Genomic DNA, 20516 nt, shown 5'->3' with positions numbered 1-20516 from the left:
CCGGCGTTTAGAAAAAACTAGGGGTGAAAATCGGTCAGTTCCGGTTTATGGGAGTTCGGAAAGGAACCGATCGGTTCGGGGTAATGTAGTCAGGAACCGACCCCGACCAAAAAAAACAATGGACCGAAATATGTTCGGAGTGGTTCGGTCTGGTCGATTTTTTCAGTCCGGCGTTTAGATTGAAATGGACGGTTAAAATTGAGATGAACGGCTTAGATATGTTGTTTTGGGGGGGTTTAAGATGGATGGCTTTGATTGATTGGTCCAAATCGGTATGGTTTTGGGGTATATCGGTTCGGTCCGGAGAAATTTCTAGGTAACCGAGACCGAACCGTAAATTAATCGATTCGATTTGGATCAAACTGAAGGCGACCAAACCCACTCTTACCCTAACCAAAAACCGAATCAATCGGTTGATTTCTTCGGTCCGTCGGTTTTTTTTTTCACCCCTAGAAAAAACTAATGGGCCTTTACCCTATGACTAGACTGGAGGAGCGTGCTGTGCACAGCAAATCGCTGTCGCTTCGATCTTGCTTTGATGATCAAAATCGTTCACTTCGTAGAGCTCATCGCGTAGATTAAGTGTACCAAAAACCAGCTCGATTGGATGTCATTAAGTGCCTCATCCGAACATTATTATTTTGAAATAATTAAGTGTACCAAAAAAAACAGTGGATTTTATCTAGTGTTTCGGATCCATTCGTTTCAAGATAATAATGTACGGATGAAACACTTAATGATATCCGATTTACCCTGATTTTTGGTACACTTGTTCTATGCGATGAGATCTACGAAGTAAACAATTTCAATCATCGGAACGAGACCGGAGCGATGACAATTTATCGTGCACAGTACGCTGTGTAGCACGGGACTGCACAGCACGCTCCTCCAGTCCAGTCCCCTATGACTACATGGCATTGTAAATTTAATGCATTTGGTCCTTGGCTAAATAATTAGTTGATGGTAAGGCTAGGAGTGATAAGTCATATACGAATTTTTAATCTCAATAATTACAACCTCTTTTTTTTCATGGTTCAATAATTACAACTAACCCTATCAACTTTCATGGAGAAAAAAAGACTTGTAATACCCTTGTCATTCTGTAAGTCATGACCCCCAATGCATCAGCTTATTAGAGCAACCTTAACCCACGCTAAAATTTCTCACCTCAGCATACTTTCTCATTATGGTTATTGATTAAAAAGGAATTAATAGAAGGAAAGGAAAATATAAATGAAAAAAAAACTACTTTTGTGGCAAAGTAACAAATAAGCCCGTGACCTAATGAATCCACATGACAACTTTGAAGTGTCATGTCTTCAAAAAGTCAAGGCACCTGATTCAAAGGTATCATATCTTTACTTAGACGTAGTGAGATTGTGAATTCAACTCTTGAGAATAAGTAGTTAATACAGTAGTTGAGTAATATAAAATTCTCCTCGTATGAACAAAAAAGTGTAGTAATATCTCGTGGCAGCTTTCAAGCATGGCACTAATGTATGGTAAGCAATGCCCTAAATCTCACAATCATTTGCTACCAAATCAAGAGTGACGATGACGGAAATTCTCAGGAGCAATAACAAGGACTTACATTCATGGTGAAGTTATTCTACATTAGCTGCAAAAGTCACCAGAATTGGACACAAGCATTAACCCACAAGAAATAGGGTAAATAGATTACCATTCATGCTACAAAAGTCCCTCCCATATATCAATGACACGGAATATAAGGACTCCAGGAAGCGAAGCTGAGTTTTCTATTATGAAATAAATCCTTTGCTCTTTAAGCTCTCAACCGATTCCTTGATGATTTGCTCCATAGGAATGAATTGTAAACCCAAGTCCATCAGCTTCGTAGATGCATTCTTAGATCTCAGCAATCCAGGTTGAGTATCTTTTGGCAGCCTTCAAAAAAAGGAATTCGTATAAACAACGCCTAAAAAATCATGAAACCAATTTACAACCATTTATTCGTGTACCAACCACTTTATCAGATACCATCTCAAACAGTAAACAGAAGCCTGCGGTACAAGGGTATCCATCCCCCAACTGAAGTGAAGTGGGGGATCTGAACCCAAGTTTCTGCTTCTACTATGAGGGGACGTACCGATCTTATCTTCCCGACCAAGCAATAATGTATCAGACACTTCATTTAATCAACACCAGAATTGAGTTTACCAAATGTCAACATAGTCACATTACCTGGGGATATTGTATTCAGGATAAAGTTCTGCGACCATGGCTGCAAAGTCACCATAGTGTGATATAGCTTCAACACACAAGTGCCTTCCTGTAGCTGACGTATTTTCATAGACCAATATGTGTGCTAGGGCCACATCTTTCACATGGATAGACCCCATAAAGAAGTTTTCATATGTTTCAGTGCACCCTGGACAAAAATGAAAGCCATGTTAGTTTTGAAATTAACGGTCTCACAAATGAAGAGTCAGCTCGGTACCCATTGTTCCTACAATTAGTCTCCTTTTAACACTTCAACTGGCCAGTGGTCGGTCATAAGCATGGAGAAAGCAGAATGGTAGAGTTAGTATGTCAGCCAAGGAAAATCCTTTTATGGAAACCAGTTTCCTATTTGAGGCCCAGGAATCATGTAGAAACGCTAAAAGTCTCTCATGCAGAGCTTTGAAGATCAAATATTTCACCAATGCCACTAGAATAGATGATTGTAACATTTAGTTTCCTATTTAACTAATCAAATACACGATTGGAAGTTGTCACTCGGAAATTTCTCAGTTTCAAAGAAACTCGCCTTCCTCCTTATGCCCCTCCCATTCTCCTAAGGATCTATTGGAGCAAAAGAATACTAAGAGATACATGAATACTCGTCTTTTTAATGCTACATTTGCAAATCGTTGAACATCTCAACAGAATCTATAGTAACTTATAACTTCTTGAAAATATTACCCTGAAGTAGACGAAGAAGCATTAACATGCTTGCATTAAGAGTTGGGGGCAGAACAGGGCCCATAACTGTTCCAGGATTCACCACAACCACATCCAAACCATTTTCCTTGGCAAATTCCCAAGCTGCTTTCTCAGCTAGTGTTTTAGAAAGTGGATACCATAACTAGCAAACAGAAGTATACGGGTTAGAAAAAATGAAACAACTTCAGACATAACAACAGAAATTAAAGCACATTCCAACCGTTTATTCAAAAGCATGATCAAAGATAGAAAACTCGTCAGTCAAATAAATGAGTGATATTAATAAGCTAAACGCACCACGTCTTTGGGATCAATGAAACAAATTATGAGAGATCCCACATAAAGTAGCCACAATCTTGTTCTAAATGATTCACTCGACTCATTTCTGAAAATATAAGGTCCAACAATTTTAGCAGTTGCCTGTAAAAATGCATACAAGCAACTTATGTGCACAAACATACACCAAGACAAAGTACACCTAACATTTATATACATCAATAAACGTCACATAGTAGTCCATAGCAATCAAATATGATGGTATTACTTAGTGGAACCTGTCATCGAATGTCAATTACTAACAGCCCCTCTGGATTGAGTGATTTGTTAAGAAAAGAAAATAAAGGATTACAATTTCTTACCAAAACACTCATTTGGATTGAGTACTATACTACTGTGGTAGGAAATGGAGGGAAAAAAAAGAGTACACAAATGATATTTTTGGAGATTTGGTGAGGAAAGGCTCCCCTTTCTCACAATCCAAAGGGGAAAAAGTGAACGCACATGATTCTATACCACTGGTATATTAATACTCATCAAACTGATACGAAGCCAAGATAATCACTTCTGTGCATCTTGTGCATTAAGCTACAAAAGAATAAGTAACCCACCGAGAACAAACTATTCATTATTTACCTTAAAAGAGCTACACCTTCATCTAAAATGATAGCATAACAAGAAAATCAAGGCTTTGGTCTCTGCATGCTTGTCCATAAGCTACACAGTTTTCCAACAAAAGCATATTCCTTGGTTTTCTATTTCTTCTTCCCTACATTCCTAGATACCACTCCCGTTGATCAAATTACAAAAAAGGAACACCTCATGACAATGATTATTGTTGAGCCATATGAAATTAGAGTAGAGGTTCCTTGGAAACCTCAAGCTTGCCACATTTGTAAAATTTTTGGCCATACTACTAAAGCTTGCAGAGTCAAGCCCCAAGCTCCTCTTTCTCAAGTGTGGAAAGCCAATGAGACGGTAGGACAGGAAGTCCCGGTTGTTAAAACGCGAATTGCCAAGGAGCCCGTAGGACAAGTAGTCCCGGTTGTTCAAGAGCGAGCTACCAAGGAGAGAGTAGATGGAGATAAAGATGAATGGGTCGAGGTGAAGAGGAAGAAAGCCAAAAGAACTCCTTTGGCCATATCTTCTTCTTTATGTGTTCCTTCTACAACAAACGAAGTTGGCGTTCTAGAGAGATGTGAGGATTCGGGTGCCTCCGCCCTTGTGACAGTAACAAACAAAGATGATGCAGGGACTGTGCCTCCTTCGGTTGTGCTTTATCCTGTATCTTGTATCTCTACTCCGGTTGTCCAAGGTCGGGGTAGCAATCAACAAGAGCTTCCTCCCGTGGCTCTCCGTCGATCAACACGTTTTCGAGAGCCTCCAAGGATATCCCTTTGGAAGGTGATTTCATTGGACCTCGTCAGAGCTTGAACCAAGTGGTGGGTGATTCCACATCACCTATGCCCGCTAGAGGTGAAACTAAGAAAAAGCTTCGAGAGAAAATAAAGATGTTGAAGGCTTTAAGGAGTTAGGCTTGCATGTCATCTGTGTTGCTTTATTGAAGTGTGCTTTGAGCTTTATTGAACATCTGCTATGTTTTATTTAGGTTTTAGATTTTCTCCTTTTCTTTCTTTTCTTTTCCTCCTGGGGCATACCCCTTGTAGGCTGCATATTCGGTTAGCCTTTTTTTTATTTCAAGCTATGTTACCCCAAAAAAAAAGAAAAGAAGAAGATTATTGTTGAGGTTTGAGAATCCAAATCTCAAGTAGAAAAGGCATAGCTTGGTCCTAGCCTAGTACAACAAAATTATATTACTATCTCCATCTTCCGTAATTTAGGACAAGGAGATGAGATAAATTGGTGATGAGATTTGTGGAGCCTTTGAGGCAGTTTCATGCTCAATCACACCCACAATAAGTCGTGTGTAAGGCGTATGAGTTATGCAAAAGTGCTACACACACAACGGTTGTGTAAAACACAACACACAACCATTTTCTAGCCGTCTATTGCTGTAATAAATTGCCAGGATTCACTCAAACTCTTTCTCAAAAAAGTTATGAAAGAGTTTTTTTAAAATCTAGACCGTCTAAATACATAATACATCTGAACGGTCAGAATTACGCGCACAACCAACACAACGGTTGTGCGTGTAGCATTATTGAGGGTGGCCAATAGGTTGATGATTTAGAAGGATAGAGCATGTAATTCAAAATCAAGGGGGAAATTAGAAAATGAAACTAAACCGAAGACAAAAGATAGAGCATGTCATTCTGAACTAAATTAAGGCATATATCTCACTCCGTTCTGCTTGCAGTAGTCAACGTCAGTCCAGCAATCCTCGTTCTTCACCCTATCGACTGGCCAGTAAGGGCTGGGCGTGATGGCAGATATGGACGACGTCACCACCACGCGCCGAACCCCTAACTCCTTAGCCGCCGTGAGCACGTTGTTTGTCCCCTTAATTGCGGGCGCCAATAGCTCATTCTGCAAAATATGTAGCACATCAACCCGATTACCATAAAAGAACGAATAAATTCCCACGTGTAAGTGCGTTTCGGGACCTCGGGGTCTATGACTTCGTCTACGATGCAGGGGGAAGCGAGGTGGAAGACGCCGGCGGCGCCGTTGACGCCGGCGACTATGGAATCGTAGTCGAGGAGATCGATCTGGAAGAGACGGAGACGCGATTCTGCTCCTTCTAGGGATTCTAGATGCTTCGTTTCTTTTTCGTCATCTGCGAAAAAAGACAACCGCAATTAGACGCCGGGGTTGACACACACAGGGAGAGAGAGAGAGAGACAGAGAGAGAGAGAGAGAGAGAGTAACTGATATTTTTTACGGTGGCGTGAACGGTGTAGCCGCGGTCGAGGAGGAGACGGACGATCCATGAACCGATGTAGCCGCTGCCTCCAGTTACGCAAACTACCTCTCCTCCTTTGCTTGACTCTGACATTTTCCCTGCTGCCTTGCTAGTTGCTTCCCCCTCCTCAAGCTCTCTCTCACTCTCAGGTTCCGTCCTGGAACTCGAAATAAGTACTTATTTTTTAAGAAAGCAATTTCAAGCTAAAAAATAGTGAATTTATTAAAATTTAAAAATATGCATTATGAATTTTATTTGAAAGATCTCATTAAGATCTTTAATTCGGTGCAAAAAAATTTGAAAATTTATTTTCCATTTAAATTATTTTTGAATTTTAAAATGTGAAATAAATATTTATTTTTTAAGAAAGTGTTCTGGAACGGGCTCTCAGTCATTCTGATATATATATTTTTTTGGCTACACGGCATACGCGGGGTCTCATGGTGTATTCCAGAACTCCAAAAAAATCTTTTTTTTTAAAGAAGATAATTTCAAGCTCAAAAATTATAGACTTGTTGAAATCTAAAAATATGTAATATGGATCTTGTTTGAAAGATTTTATCGAAATCTTTTATACGATGTAAAAAAATTTAAAAAATATTTTTCATTTATATTATTTTTAAATTTAAAAATATGAAATAAACTCTTTATTTTTTAAAAAAATTCATGAAACAGGACCAGTCACTCTGATATTTTTATTTTTTTTGCTACACTGTCATACGCGGGGTCTCAGTCACAATGATATAAAGGCTGTCCACAACGGGCCGAACTGACAATTGCCCTCGACAGGACTCCAATCCTCGTCTCCCAAATGGGAAAATCAGAAGAAGCCAACTGGGTTAGAGTTCATTCGCTCTGGTGTTCATTATTCACTTTTCTGGCTTTCCTTTATTTAGCAAATCAAATCATCTCAATATCAGCCAAAACATATACAGTATAATAAAGGTACATTATCGGTTTCAAAATACAAAACTAACAAAAGAAAATAAAAAGAAAAAACAGAGAAAACAAAAAAAAAAAAATCCGCTTGGAACCATGACGCCGGAGTCGGACCCGTCGAACACACTCGTGAGAAAGGGTTGGAGAGGCCGAAGTTGAGAGGCCAGGTATGAACACAGAGCAAGCCCTCCAAGATGATCTACTGCTCCAACTTGAACTCTTCCCACCGCAGACTAAAGGCAGAAGCCGCTGCTCAATGCTGGAAATGGCGAATATAATGAGCTAAAACTATATGAGGCTTTGTTTGGTTGGGAGTTTAGTTTAGTTTAGTTTTGGTAGTGGGTGGAGAGAGAAATAGGGTAATGATTGAAAAGAGGGATAATGATTGAAGAGAGATAGAGAGAGATGAGAAAGTAATAATTAGAGAAATAGGGTAATAATTGAAGAAAGAGATAGGGTAATGATTAAAAAACAAAACTATGAACCGAACAAAACCATTGATTTTATCGATTTTTAGAATCAGTACCGAGACTTTCCCAAGACATGATTCACTTTCCTGTTGGAAACAATGCTACCAACACATCCCTAAATCATAATTTCAAACATAACTGCGTTCGATAAACATGGATTCACAATCACATGTACTGAATTACTCCGAACAAAGTCTGCGAAATTCTGTTTTATGCTTTGTTCGGAACTCGTGGAAGAGATGGGAATGTTAAAAAATTTCCTTTCTCAATTGCTTGGATTCTTGGAGAAAGTGGAGAGAAAATAACGAAATGAATTTAACTTTCCTCCCCTTTTACAAGTTCCAAAAAAAGCATTAAAATTGTGTCTGCAGACTTTTTGTGTTATTTACTGGTGGTAAGACTGTGCATGAATAGAAATGATTCTGTATGTTTTTTATCAGTCATAAACTTGTACTAGTATAAAAATTACGTAATTTATGTATTTTAAAGTGAAGTTGTTATAAAAAAAAAAAGAGGGCATATGAGGAGAAGAATTAAGGTAGAAATAAGTGTTAATAATACTTGATATTAATGCATTTTGATTTTTTTGGTTTAACTTTTGGTACATAAGAACGTACCGTGAAGTAGAGAAATCAAGAAGAACGCTTAAATTATGTTTCAAGTTGTTGCACTTGATTAGTGTACACTCCTTCTAATATGCAGAGGTTTTATCTAATGTTTGAATCCCGGCTGGTACGTATGATTTTTCTCAAATTTGGTATCTTATGGTGTGTTCCACTCGACTCAGGGGGCCTGCTGTCCCTGGAAGGGACAGCAGAGTGCTGTCCCGGCCCAGGGGGCCCCGCTCCGAGCTTGGTTCGACGATCGAAAACGTTCACTTCGTAGAGCTCGTCGAGTTGAACAAGTATGCAAGAAATCAGTTTGATCGGATATCTTTAAGTGCTTGATCGGAACATTTTTATCTTGAAAAGAATGGATCCGAAACACTGGATCAAATCTACTAGAACCCATTATTGGCAAGTTATATGTGTTCTGATCAGGCACTTAAAGATATCTGATCAAACTAATTTTTTGCATACTTGTTCAACTCGACGAGCTCTACGAAGTGAACGTTTCCGATGGTCGGACTAAGACCGGAGCGGGGTCCCCTGGGCCGGGACAGCACGCACAGCAGCCCCCCTGAGTCCATGTTCCACTAACTAAAATTAAAATTAAAGGTGATTTATATTGTGAGAGAATGAAATGTCTCGTAAATCGAAAAATAAATACTTAGAAAATAAGAACCTTAGCGGAATGTGGCTTTTAGATGGATGGCTTTGATTGATTGGTCCAAATCGGTATGATTTTGGGGTATATCGGCTCAGTCCGGAGAAATTTATGGGTAAATGAGACCCAACCGAAATTAATGGGTTTGATCCAAATTGAAGACAACCAAACCCACCCTTACCCCCAACCAAAAACCGAATCAATCGGTCGATTTCTTTGATCCGTCGATTTTTCTTCCATCCCTAGAAAAAATTAATGGGCCTTTACCCTATGACTACATGGCATTGTAAATTTAATGCATTTGGTCCTTGGCTAAATAATTAGTTGATGTAAAGACTAGTAAGACCCCGCAGGTAGAGTGGTAACTCAGTGGTAAGCACTATGTATTTTCATACGAATTTTTAATCTCAATAATTACAACTAACACTAACTACCAACTATCATGGAGAAAAAAAGACTTGTAATACCCTTGTCATTCCACCAGGTATATTTTTTTGGTGATCAACGTGCAATTTAAATACTACTTATTTAGTACTTTAAAATTTATCACCTCAGCATACTTTCTCATTATGGTTATTGGCTAAAAAGGAATAAAGAGAAGGAAATGAAAGTATAAATGAAAAAAATCTACTTTTGTGGCAAAGTAACATATAAGCACCCACCTTGTGAATCCACATGACAACTTTGAACTTTGAAGTGTCATCATGTCTTAAAAAAGGCGAGGCACCTGATTCTAAGGTATCGTAGCTTTACTTAGATGTAGCGAGATTGTTGGTCTGTCGTTTTCGTATCAAAAATATAATTTAATTTATAAAATAAGGAATTAATTATTATTCCAAAGAACAATGGTTAAGTCCAGGATCGTCTACAGGGAGTAAAAGGCTAAGTTACGGTACTTTCAATTAATTTCTAATTTAATTTTGAAATTAAAAGGGAGTTTGGATTTGTGATTGATTTGATTAAACTACTAACAATTAAACTACAAAAGCTGATTAAAGATTTTGGAAGCAGGAGAGAGAAGGGACTAAGGTTTTGATTCAACCTCCCCTTGCAATATAATTGTGGCGAAGTCTAGGGTTTTATCCAACTTATAACCAAACCACCAATAGGGTAGCAATTCCTGTCGATAATCCCAAAAAATATTCTCATTACGGCACGGATCGTTTCACTGGACTTAACCAAGACACGATCTGTCTCACGTCGTATAGTCTATCTCAAAGTCTATTTCAAAACATTAAAAAATGAGATTTAACCAAGGCACAACCTGTCTCACGTCGTATAGTCTATCTCAAAACATTGAAAAATGAGATTTAACTAAGGCACAACTTGTTTCACGTCGTATAGTCTATCTCAAAACATTGAAAAATGGTTGCACAACGGTATTTGATATCATGAATACAAACACAATGTGAAGATAAAGCAATAGAAACTTTCATTGAAACAATGAATTATTCAAAGTTGCTCAACTAAAGTCGACTAGAAAAGAACCTAAAAATCTTTACAACCATACTACTTGGAGAGATATCCTCGTTATCCTAGCCGAAGGAGCTAAGCCGATCATGGCGTATTTCTTTCTGCCGCAGCCGAAGCCGCGTCTGTTGGTCTCTGTTTTTCCGTGGGAAATAAGATATCCTCCGAGCAAAACCCACCTTTTCCGGACGCGGGGGCTCTGCTGCCCAGGGGTGGGCAGCAGCCCCTGCCCACACTCACACACACTCACACACGGCACCGTTTCGTTAAAGAAAAAAAAAAAACTCTTCCGCTTGCAATCCTAAGGAGCAGAAACGTGATTATGAGAGCCTTAGAGTTAAAATTTAATTATGTCTCTTTAGAATAATATGATCAGAATAATAAGATCTTCACGTCAATTTAAACGGATTGAAAATTGGAGCACTTAATTTTTTAATCATATTTTTTAATATATAAACGGTCTAAATTAAGTGTGCCACTTTTTAATTCGTTTGAACAAGTACGAATATCTTATTATTCTAATCATATTATTTTAAAGAGATATAATTAACTTTTGTTTATAGGACTTTCATAATCACGTTTCTGATCTACAGGATCCTAAATAAAGAGCATATACTTAATTATGAGAGTTCTAGAGACAAAAATTAATTATATCTCTTTAAAATAATATGATTAGAATAATAAGATATTCGTACTTGTTCAAACGAATTAAAAAGTGGCACACTTAATTTTTTAGACCGTTTATATATTAAAAAATATGATTAAAAAATTAAGTGCTCCAATTTTCAATCCGTTTGAATTGACGTGAAGATCTTATTATTCTGATCATATTATTCTAAAGAAACATAATTAAATTTTAACTCTAAGGCTCTCATAATCACGTTTCTGCTCCTTAGGATTGGATTGCAAGCGGAAGAGTTTTTTTTTTTTCTTTAACGAAACGGTGCCGTGTGTGAGTGTGTGTGAGTGTGGGCAGGGGCTGCTGCCCCCCTGGGCAGCAGAGCCCCCGCGTCCACCTTTTCCTATGTTAACTCTGCCGTTAGGGAAAAGAATTCCTCCCCTTTCCATTGTAGTTAGTGGGCCCTCTTTTTAATATAAATGTCCCCCCTACAAGTACTTGTTGGCTGCTTGGCCCCCACGTGCAAATCCAATTCGGTATAACGCTCCAATTCCACAACGTAGCTTAGGAATTTTATTTAGTGCTTCTCTTATTCAACATCCAATATAAACTTGGTCTTCATTCTTTATTAATTTGATTGACACCAATAAAATTCTCGGTTGGTTTTGAAACGAGAAAAACGAATATCAAACTACAAATAATATAATAAATGGACGTAACAAGTTCAAGTTAAGGGGCGTAAATAGGTGTACGTATGCTAAGCTGAGTTTTCTATTACGAAATAAATCCTTTGCTCTTTAAGCTCTCAACCGATTCCTTGATGATTTGCTCCATAGGAATGAATTGTAAACCCAAGTCCATCAGCTTCGTAGATGCATTCTTAGATCTCAGCATTCCAGGTTGAGTATCTTTTGGCAGCCTTCAAAAAAAGGAATTCGTATAAACAACGCCTAAAAAATCATGAAACAATTTGCAACCATTTATTCATGTACCAACCACTTTATCAGATACCATCTCAAACAGTAAACAGAAGCCTGCGGTACAAGGGTAGCCATCCCCCAACCGAAGTGAAGTGGGGGATCTGAACCCAAGTTTCCGCTATGACTATGAGGGGACTTATTGATCTTATCTTCCCGACCAAGCAATAATGTATCAGACACTTCATTTAATCAACACCAGAATTGAGTTTACCAAATGTCAACACAGTCACATTACCTGGGAATATTGTATTCAGGATAAAGTTCTGCGACCATGGCTGCAAAGTCACCATAGTGTGATATAGCTTCAACACACAGGTGCCTTCCTGTAGCTGATGTATTTTCATAGACCAATATGTGTGCAAGGGCCACATCTTTCACATGGACAGACCCCATAAAGATGTTTTCATATGTTTCAGTGCACCCTGGCCAAAAATGAAAGCCATGTTAGTTTTGAAATTAACGGTCTCATAAATAAAGAGTCAGCTCGGTACCCATCGTTCCTACAATTAGTCTCCTTTTAACACTTCAACTGGCCAGTGGTCAGTCATAAGCATGGAGAAAGCAGAATGGAAGAGTTAGTATGTCAGTCAAGGGAAATCCTTTTATGTAAGTATTGAGACATGGACTCTTATTCCCCAACGCTTCTGAAACATGAAAACAAATTTAGATCACTCACGAACGGTTCCAGCGCTAGCAGCCAACTTGGGAAACCACTTTCCCATTTGAGGCCCAGGAATCATGTAGAAACCCTAAAAGCATCTCATGTGGAGCTTTGAAGATTGAATATTTCACCAATGCCACTGGAATAGATGCTTGTAACATTTAGTTCCCTATTTAACTAATCAAATACACGATGGGAAGTTGTCACTTATAAATTTCTCAGTTTCAGAGAAACTTGCCTTCCTCCTCACGCCCCTCCCATTCTCGCAAGGATCTAATGGAGCAAAAGAATACTAAGAGATACATGAATACTCGTCTTTTTAAATGCTACATTTGCAAATCGTCGAACATCTCAACAGAATCTATAGTAACTTATAACTTCTTGAAAATATTACCCTGAAGTAGACGAAGAAGCTTTAACATGCTTGCATTAAGAGTTGGGGGCAGAATAGGGCCCATAACTGTTCCAGGATTCACCACAACCACATCCAAACCTTTTTCCTTGGCAAATTCCCAAGCTGCTTTCTCAGCTAGTGTTTTAGAAAGTGGATACCATAACTAGCAAACAGAATCATACGGGTTAGAAAAAGTGCAACAACTTCAGACATAACAACAGAAATTAAAGCACATTCCAACCGTTTATTCACAAGCAAGATCAAAGATAGAAAACTCGTCAGACAAAAAAATGAGTGATATTAATAACCTAAACGCACGACGTCTTTGGGATCAATGAAACAAATTATGAGAGATCACACATAAAGTAGCCACAATCTTGCTCTAAATGATTCACTCAATTCATTTCTGAAAATATAAGGTCCAACAATTTTAGCAGTTGCCTGTAAAAATGCATACCAGCAACTTATGTGCACAAACATACACCAAGGCAAAGTACACCTAACATTTGTATACAGCAATAAACGTCACATAGTAGTCCATACTCCATAGCAATCAAATATGATGGTACTCACTTAGTGGAACCTGTCATCGAATGTCAATTACTAACAGCCCCTTTGGATTGACTGATTTGTTAAGAAAAGAAAAGAAAGGATTCCAGTTTCTTACCAAAACACTCATTTGGATTGAGTACTATGGTAGAAAATGGAGAAAAAAAGCGTACACAAATGATATTTTTGGAGATTTGGTGAGGAAAGGCTCCATTTTCTCACAATCCAAAGGGGCCGTAAGTGAACGCACATGATTCTATACCACTGGTATATTAATACTCGTCTAACCGATACGAAGTCAAGATATAATCATTTCCGTGCATCTTGTGCATTAAGCTACAAAAGAATAAGTAACCCACCGAGAACAAACTATCCATTATTTACCTTAACGAGCTACACCTTCATCTAAAATGATAGCATAACAAGAAAATCAAGGCTTTGGTCTCTGCATAATTGTCCATAAGCTACATAGTTTTCCAACAAAAGCATATTCCTTGGTTTTCTATTTCTTCTACCCTACATTCCCAGATACTGCTCCCGTTGATCAAATTACAAAAAAAGGAACACCTCATGACAATGATTATTGTTGAGGTTTTGAGAATCCAAATCTCAAGAAGAAAAAGCATAGCTTGGTCCTAGCCTAGTACAACAACATTGTATTACTATCTCCATCTTCTGTAATTTAGGGCAAGGAGATGAGATAAATTGGCGATGAGATTTGTGGAGCCTTTGAGGCAGTTTCCATGCTCAATCAAACCCACAATAAGGCGTATATGTTATTGCGGGTAGACAATAGTTTATATCCAGGGTAGGGGTGGCAAATGGGCGGGTTTGGGTCAAATTGGGCAAGTTGTAAGTGGGTTGGATCTTTAATGGGTCATTGATCCATTTAGACCAATTAACTATGAGGCTAATTACCCATACCTAACCCAACCCATTTATTAAAAAGCAAACCCAACACGCCCATTAGTCCAATTAAATATTATATACTAAAATTTAAAATGACAAATACCAATGTACACTAAATTTACCATACTATCACTCTACTAGTAAAATGAGCAAATTACCCCTATACACTTAATTACCATCGCTTTTTTCTTTTTTTGATCAGCCCTTTTTTCTGTTTTGCACTTCCTTTGCAAAACTATAATCCCGTTTGGCAAAATAAGCCAACTGGGTTATTTTTTTGTCCTTATTCAATTTTTTTTCGTATTTATTAGTTTTTCGTCAATTTTTTTGGGGATTATTGCATCGTTATGACAAGAGAAATCTAAAAAGTAAAAAATTACGATCGAAACCTAATTTTTTTGAATAAAGATAAAAATAAGCCAATAAGCCAATTTTTTTTGTCTTTATTCAAAAAAAAATTGGATTTCGATCGTAAATTTATATTTTTTAGATTTCTCTCGTCATGACAATGCAATAATCCCCCCAAAATTGACAAAAACTAACAAATACGAAAAAAAATTGAATAAAGACAAAAAAATAATCCAATTGGCTTATTTAGCCGAAGGAAATTTAAGAAACTTTTGTGAGAAAAGATTATGAGGAGGAAAAGATTGCTGATTCTGGTTCATCTCTCTCTCTCTCTCTCTCCCCCCGTGATGTCGCCTCATCCTCAACCTCATGCTAAATGAAAAATTATAGAGTGTGGTAAGCTCACACACTCAAAACTTTGATCGACGCATGTGATCTAACCCGACATCGTATGAAGGCTTATTATACCATTATCCGAACCGTCTTGAGGAGACGAACAAGATGGACAGATCAGATTTTCCGTTCAAGCAATTTAAAAAAAAACATAGATTTTGATCGGAACTCGGTTTGCACTCTCTCTCTTCATTTGTGTTCGTTTTATACACTATGGAGTGCTAAAATCAGTCTTAACCTACTGGGCAACAACCAATATACTGGGCCCGAACATTTAATTAGTTTTTCACAGCGATTTAAGGTTTCAATTCCAAGCTTTTTCGAAGGTTTATGGTTCGGCTCGGGTTTCTTGTTATCGCAACAGAACTTCAAACGTACAGCACCAGAACATTGATGGAATTACATATCAACGCATAAATATACGTAGGGAGGTGAGTTCGGACTACCTCGCGTCCGGTGAAATGAGTTTTGGAGAGATTTTGGCGGCAGTTCGGAGCGGCGATGGAGCTCGGTCGGATGGTTATGGTGTTCGGCTGTGGAGGTGCAGCAGTGGTGTACGGTAGTGGAAATGGTGGTGGTCTGTGGCGGCTGGCGGTGATCCGGTTGGTGGAGGAGGAGAAGGTGGTGATGGCAAGCACGGCTGCGAGGAGTGGGAGGAGAGTATTGACTGATAAATGGGTTTTTTTTTTGTTGGGTTATACTCATGACTTATTGAGTCATTTAAGTTGACCAAATTAAACCCAATTAATAAATCGGTCAGATGGGTTGGATCCATTCTGACCCAGCTAATAAATGAGTTGGGATAAGTCTATTTTTTAATAGGTGAATTTGGATTTCTTAATGGGTCTAAGTTCAATTTATCACCCCTAATCCAAGGAGAATGAGGTTGAAACTGATAGTCTAGTTTCTAAAAGTCGCTGGAGGTTGATGATTTAGAAAGATAGAGCATGAAATTCAAAATCAAGGGGAAAAATAGGAAACTGAAACTAAACCGAAGACATAAAAGATAGAGCATGTCATTTAAGCTAAATTAAGGCATATATCTCACTCCGTTCTGCTTGCAGTAGTCAACGTCAGTCCAGCAATCCTCGTTCTTCGCCTTATCGGCTGGCCAGTAAGGGCTGGGCATGATGGCGGTATTGGACGACGTCACCACCACGCGCCGAACCCCTAACTCCTTAGCCGCGGTGAGCACGTTGTTTGTCCCCTTAATTGCGGGCGCCAATAGCTCATTCTGCAAAATATATAGCACATCAAACCGATTGCCATAAAAGAATGAATAAATTCCCACATGTAAGTGCGTTTCGGGACCTCGGGGTCTTTAACTTCGTCTATGATGCAGGGGGAAGCGAGGTGGAAGACGCCGGCGGCGCCGTTGACGGCGGCGACTATGGAATCGTAGTCGAGGAGATCAATCTGGAAGAGACGGAGACGCGATTCTGCTCCTTCTAGGGATTCTAGATGCTTCGTTTCTTTTTCGTCATCTGCGAAAAAAGACAACCGCAATTAGACGCGGGGTTGACACACACAGGGGGAGAGAGAGAGAGAGAGAGAGAGTAACTGATATTTTTGACGGTGGCGTGAACGGTGTAGCCGCGGTCGAGGAGGAGACGGACGACCCATGAACCGATGTAGCCGCTGCCTCCAGTTACGCAAACTACCTCTCCTTCTTTGCTTGACTCTGACATTTTCCCTGCTGCCTTGCTAGTTGCTTCCCCCCCTCAAGCTCTGTCTCACTCTCAGTCACTCTGATATATTTTTTTTTCGTTACGCTTCATACGCGGGGTCTCATGGTCTATTCCAGAATTTCAAAAAAGTCTAATTTTTTAAAAAGATAATTTCAAGCTTAAAAATTAAAAATTTGTTAAAATTTAAAAATATGCAATATGAATCTTGTTTGAAAGAGCTTATCGAGATCTTTTATACGATACAAAAAAATTTAAAAAATATTTTTTATTTATATTATTTTTGAGTTTCAAAATATAAAATAAACTCATTATTTTTTTTTTTTTTCAAAGTTTCTTAAACAGGGCCCAGTCACTCTGATATTTTTTTTGTTTTTGCTACACGACATACGCGGGGTCTCAGTCACAATGATACAAAAGCTGTCCACAACGGGGCCGAACTGACAACTGCCCACGACAGGCTCCAATCCTCGTCTCCCAAGTGGGAAAATCAGAAGAAGCCAACTGGGTAAGAGTTCATTCACTCTGGTGTTCATTATTCACTCTTCTGACTTTTCTTTATGGAGAATTTTAAAATCAATCTACTAGGCTGACAATAATAAATGTGTGAATGTATATTAAAAGATGTAAAAAGTTCACAGAAATACGTATTTTTCTTATTTTCTAGCTTGTTTATCGTTAGTCCAGTGAGCTGACAATAGTAAAACCGTTTCTTTATTTAGCAAACTAAATCATCTCAATATTATATCAGCCAAAACATATACAGTATAATAAAGGGACACTATCGGTCTCAAAATACAAAACTAACAAAAGAAAATAAAAAAATAAAAACAGGGAAAACAGAAAAAAAACATTCGTATGAAACTATGACGCCGGAGTCGGACCCGTCGAACACACTCGTGAGGAAAGGTTGGAGAGGCCGAAGTTGAGAGGCCACGTATGAACACGAAGCAAGCCCTCCTGGATGATCTGCTGCTCCAACTTGAACTCTTCCCACCGCAGACTAAAGGCAGAAGCCGCTGCTCAATGCTGGAAATGGCAAATATAATGAGCTAAAACTATATTGATTTTATCGATTTTTTTGGGTTTTAGAATCAGTACCGAGAAGGTTTTACTTTCCTAAGACATGATTCACTTTCCTGTTGGAAACAATGCTACCAACACATCCCTAAATCATAATTTCAAACATAACTGCGTTCAATAAACATGGATTCACAATCACATGTACTGAATTATTCCGAACAAAGTCTGCGAAATTGTGTTTATGCTTTGTTCAGAACTCGTGGAAGAGATGGGAATGTTAAAAATTTTCCTTTCTCAATTGTTTGGATTATTGGAGAAAGTGGAGAGAAAATAACAAAGCGAATTTAACTTTCCTCCCCTTTTACAAGTTCCAAAAAAAGCATTAAAATTGTGTCTGCAGACTTTTTGTGTTATTTACCGGGGGTAAGACAGTGTATGAACAGGAATGATTCTGTATGTTTTTTATCAGTCATAAACTTGTACTAGTATAAAAATTACGTAATTTATGTATGTTAAAGTGAAGTTGTTATAAAAAAAAAAAAGGGCATATGAGGAGAAGAATTAAGGTAGAAATAAGTGTTAATAATACTTGATATTAATGCATTTTGATTTTTTTGGTTTAACTTTTGGTACATAAGAACGTACCGTGAAGGAGAGAAATCAAGAAGAACGCTTAATTTATGTTTCAAGTTGTTGCACTTGATTAGTGTACACTCCTTCTAATATGCAGAGGTTTTATCTAACGTTTGAATCCCGGCTGGTACGTATGATTTTTCTCAAATTTGGTATCTTATGGTGTGTTCCACTCGACTCAGGGGGCCTGCTGTCCCTTGAAGGGACAGCAGCGTGCTGTCCCGGCCCAGGGGGCCCCGCTCTGGGCTTGGTTTGACGATCGGAAACGTTCACTTCGTAGAGCTCGTCGAGTTGAACAAGTATGCAAGAAATCAGTTTGATCGGATATCTTTAAGTGCTTGATCGGAACATTTTTATCTTGAAAAGAATGGATCCGAAACACTGGATCAAATCTACCAGAACCCATTATTGGCAAGTTATATGTGTTCTGATCAGGCACTTAAAGATATCCGATCAAACTAATTTTTTGCATACTTGTTCAACTCGACGAGCTCTACGAAGTGAACGTTTCCGATGGTCGGACTAAGACCGGAGCGGGGTCCCATGGGCTGGGACAGCACGCACAGCAGCCCCCCTGAGTCCGTGTTCCACTAACTAAAATTAAAATTAAAGGTGATTTATATTGTGAGAGAATGAAATGTCTCGTAAATTGAAAAATAAATACTTAGAAAACAAGAACCTTAGCGGAATGTGCCCTTAAGATGGATGGCTTTGATTGATTGGTCCAATTCGGTATGATTTTGGGGTATATCGGCTCAGTCCGGAGAAATTTATAGGTAAATGAGACCCAACCGAAATTAATCGGTTTGGTTTGATCCAAATTGAAGACGACCAAACCCACCCTTACCCCAACCAAAAACCGAATCAATCGGTCGATTTCTTTGATCCGTCGGTTTTTCTTCCATCCCTAGAAAAAACTAATGGGCCTTTACCCTATGACTACATGGCATTGTAAATTTAATGCATTTGGTCCTTGGCTAAATAATTAGTTGATGTAAAGACTAGTAAGACCCCGCAGGTAGAGTGGTAACTCAGTGGTAAGCACTATGTATTTCATACGAATTTTTAATCTCAATAATTACAACTAACACTAACTACCAACTGTCATGGAGAAAAAAAGACTTGTAATACCCTTGTCATTCCACCAGGTATATTTTTTTGGTGATCAACGTGCAATTTAAATACTACTTATTTAGTTCTTTAAAATTTATCACCTCAACATACTTTCTCATTATGGTTATTGGCTAAAAAGGAATAAAGAGAAGGAAATGAAAGTATAAATGAAAAAAATCTACTTTTGTGGCAAAGTAACATATAAGCACCCACCTTGTGAATCCACATGACAACTTTGAACTTTGAAGTGTCATCATGTCTTAAAAAAGGCAAGGCACCTGATTCTAAAGTATCGTAGCTTTACTTAGATGTAGCGAGATTGTTGGTCTGTCGTTTTCGTATCAAAAATATAATTTAATTTATAAAATAAGGAATTAATTATTATTCCAAAGAACAGTGGTTAAGTCCAGGATCGTCTACAGGGAGTAAAAGGCTAAGTTACGGTACTTTCAATTAATTTCTAATTTAATTTTGAAATTAAATGGGAGTTTGGATTTGTGATTGATTTGATTAAACTACTAACAATTAAACTACAAAAGCTGATTAAAGATTTTGGAAGCAGGAGAGAGAAGGGACTAAGGTTTTGATGCAACCTCCCCTTGCAATATAATTGTGGCGAAGTCTAGGGTTTCATCCAACTTATAACCAAACCACCAATAGGGTAGCAATTTCTATCGATAATCCCAAAAAATATTCTCATTACGGCACGGATCGTTTCACTGGACTTAACCAAGATACGATCTGTCTCACGTCGTATAGTCTATCTCAAAGTCTATTTCAAAACATTAAAAAATGAGATTTAACCAAGGCACAACCTGTCTCACGTCGTATAGTTTATCTCAAAACATTGAAAAATGAAATTTAACCAAGGCACAACTTGTCTCACATCGTATAGTCTATCTCAAAACATTAAAAAATGGTTGCACAACGGTATTTGATATCATGAATACAAACACAATGTGAAGATAAAGCAATAGAAACT

General features: G+C 38.2%; 2 protein-coding genes and 1 long non-coding RNA gene across 4 annotated transcripts; 1 reads left to right on the top strand and 2 right to left on the bottom strand.

The window, feature by feature from the left end:
- Positions 1 to 1564: 1564 nt before the first annotated feature.
- On the bottom strand, positions 1565 to 6247 carry LOC131314276 (cinnamoyl-CoA reductase 1-like). Of its 2 annotated transcripts, none has more exons than XM_058342806.1 (6): positions 6049 to 6247; positions 5784 to 5956; positions 5521 to 5706; positions 2923 to 3085; positions 2203 to 2389; positions 1565 to 1905 (listed from the first exon to the last, which is right to left on the bottom strand). In XM_058342806.1, exons 1-6 carry the CDS (start codon positions 6173 to 6175, stop codon positions 1761 to 1763), a joined length of 981 nt encoding a protein of 326 aa, XP_058198789.1. In that variant the 5' UTR covers positions 6176 to 6247; the 3' UTR covers positions 1565 to 1760. The 2 variants fall into 2 exon arrangements, with proteins under 2 accessions (XP_058198789.1, XP_058198791.1); XM_058342808.1 differs by having other exon boundaries at positions 1565 to 1936; positions 6049 to 6227.
- On the top strand, positions 4473 to 6807 carry LOC131314278 (uncharacterized). The gene is made up of 3 exons (XR_009196334.1): positions 4473 to 5170; positions 5386 to 6231; positions 6764 to 6807. It is a non-coding gene; the product is annotated as an uncharacterized LOC131314278 (long non-coding RNA).
- Positions 6808 to 11445: 4638 nt separating this feature from the next.
- Positions 11446 to 16876, bottom strand: LOC131314277 (cinnamoyl-CoA reductase 1-like). The gene is made up of 6 exons (XM_058342809.1): positions 16642 to 16876; positions 16392 to 16564; positions 16129 to 16314; positions 12882 to 13044; positions 12062 to 12248; positions 11446 to 11765 (listed from the first exon to the last, which is right to left on the bottom strand). The coding sequence occupies exons 1-6, from the start codon at positions 16766 to 16768 to the stop codon at positions 11621 to 11623; spliced, it is 981 nt and encodes a 326-aa protein (XP_058198792.1). The 5' UTR covers positions 16769 to 16876; the 3' UTR covers positions 11446 to 11620.
- Positions 16877 to 20516: the final 3640 nt, after the last annotated feature.

The sequence above is a fragment of the Rhododendron vialii genome, chromosome 13a (genome assembly GCF_030253575.1).
Source record: "Rhododendron vialii isolate Sample 1 chromosome 13a, ASM3025357v1".
NCBI classification, from domain to species: Eukaryota; Viridiplantae; Streptophyta; class Magnoliopsida; order Ericales; family Ericaceae; genus Rhododendron; species Rhododendron vialii.
The sequence above is the reverse complement of the archived record's forward strand: the minus strand, read 5'-3'. Positions and strand labels throughout refer to the sequence as shown.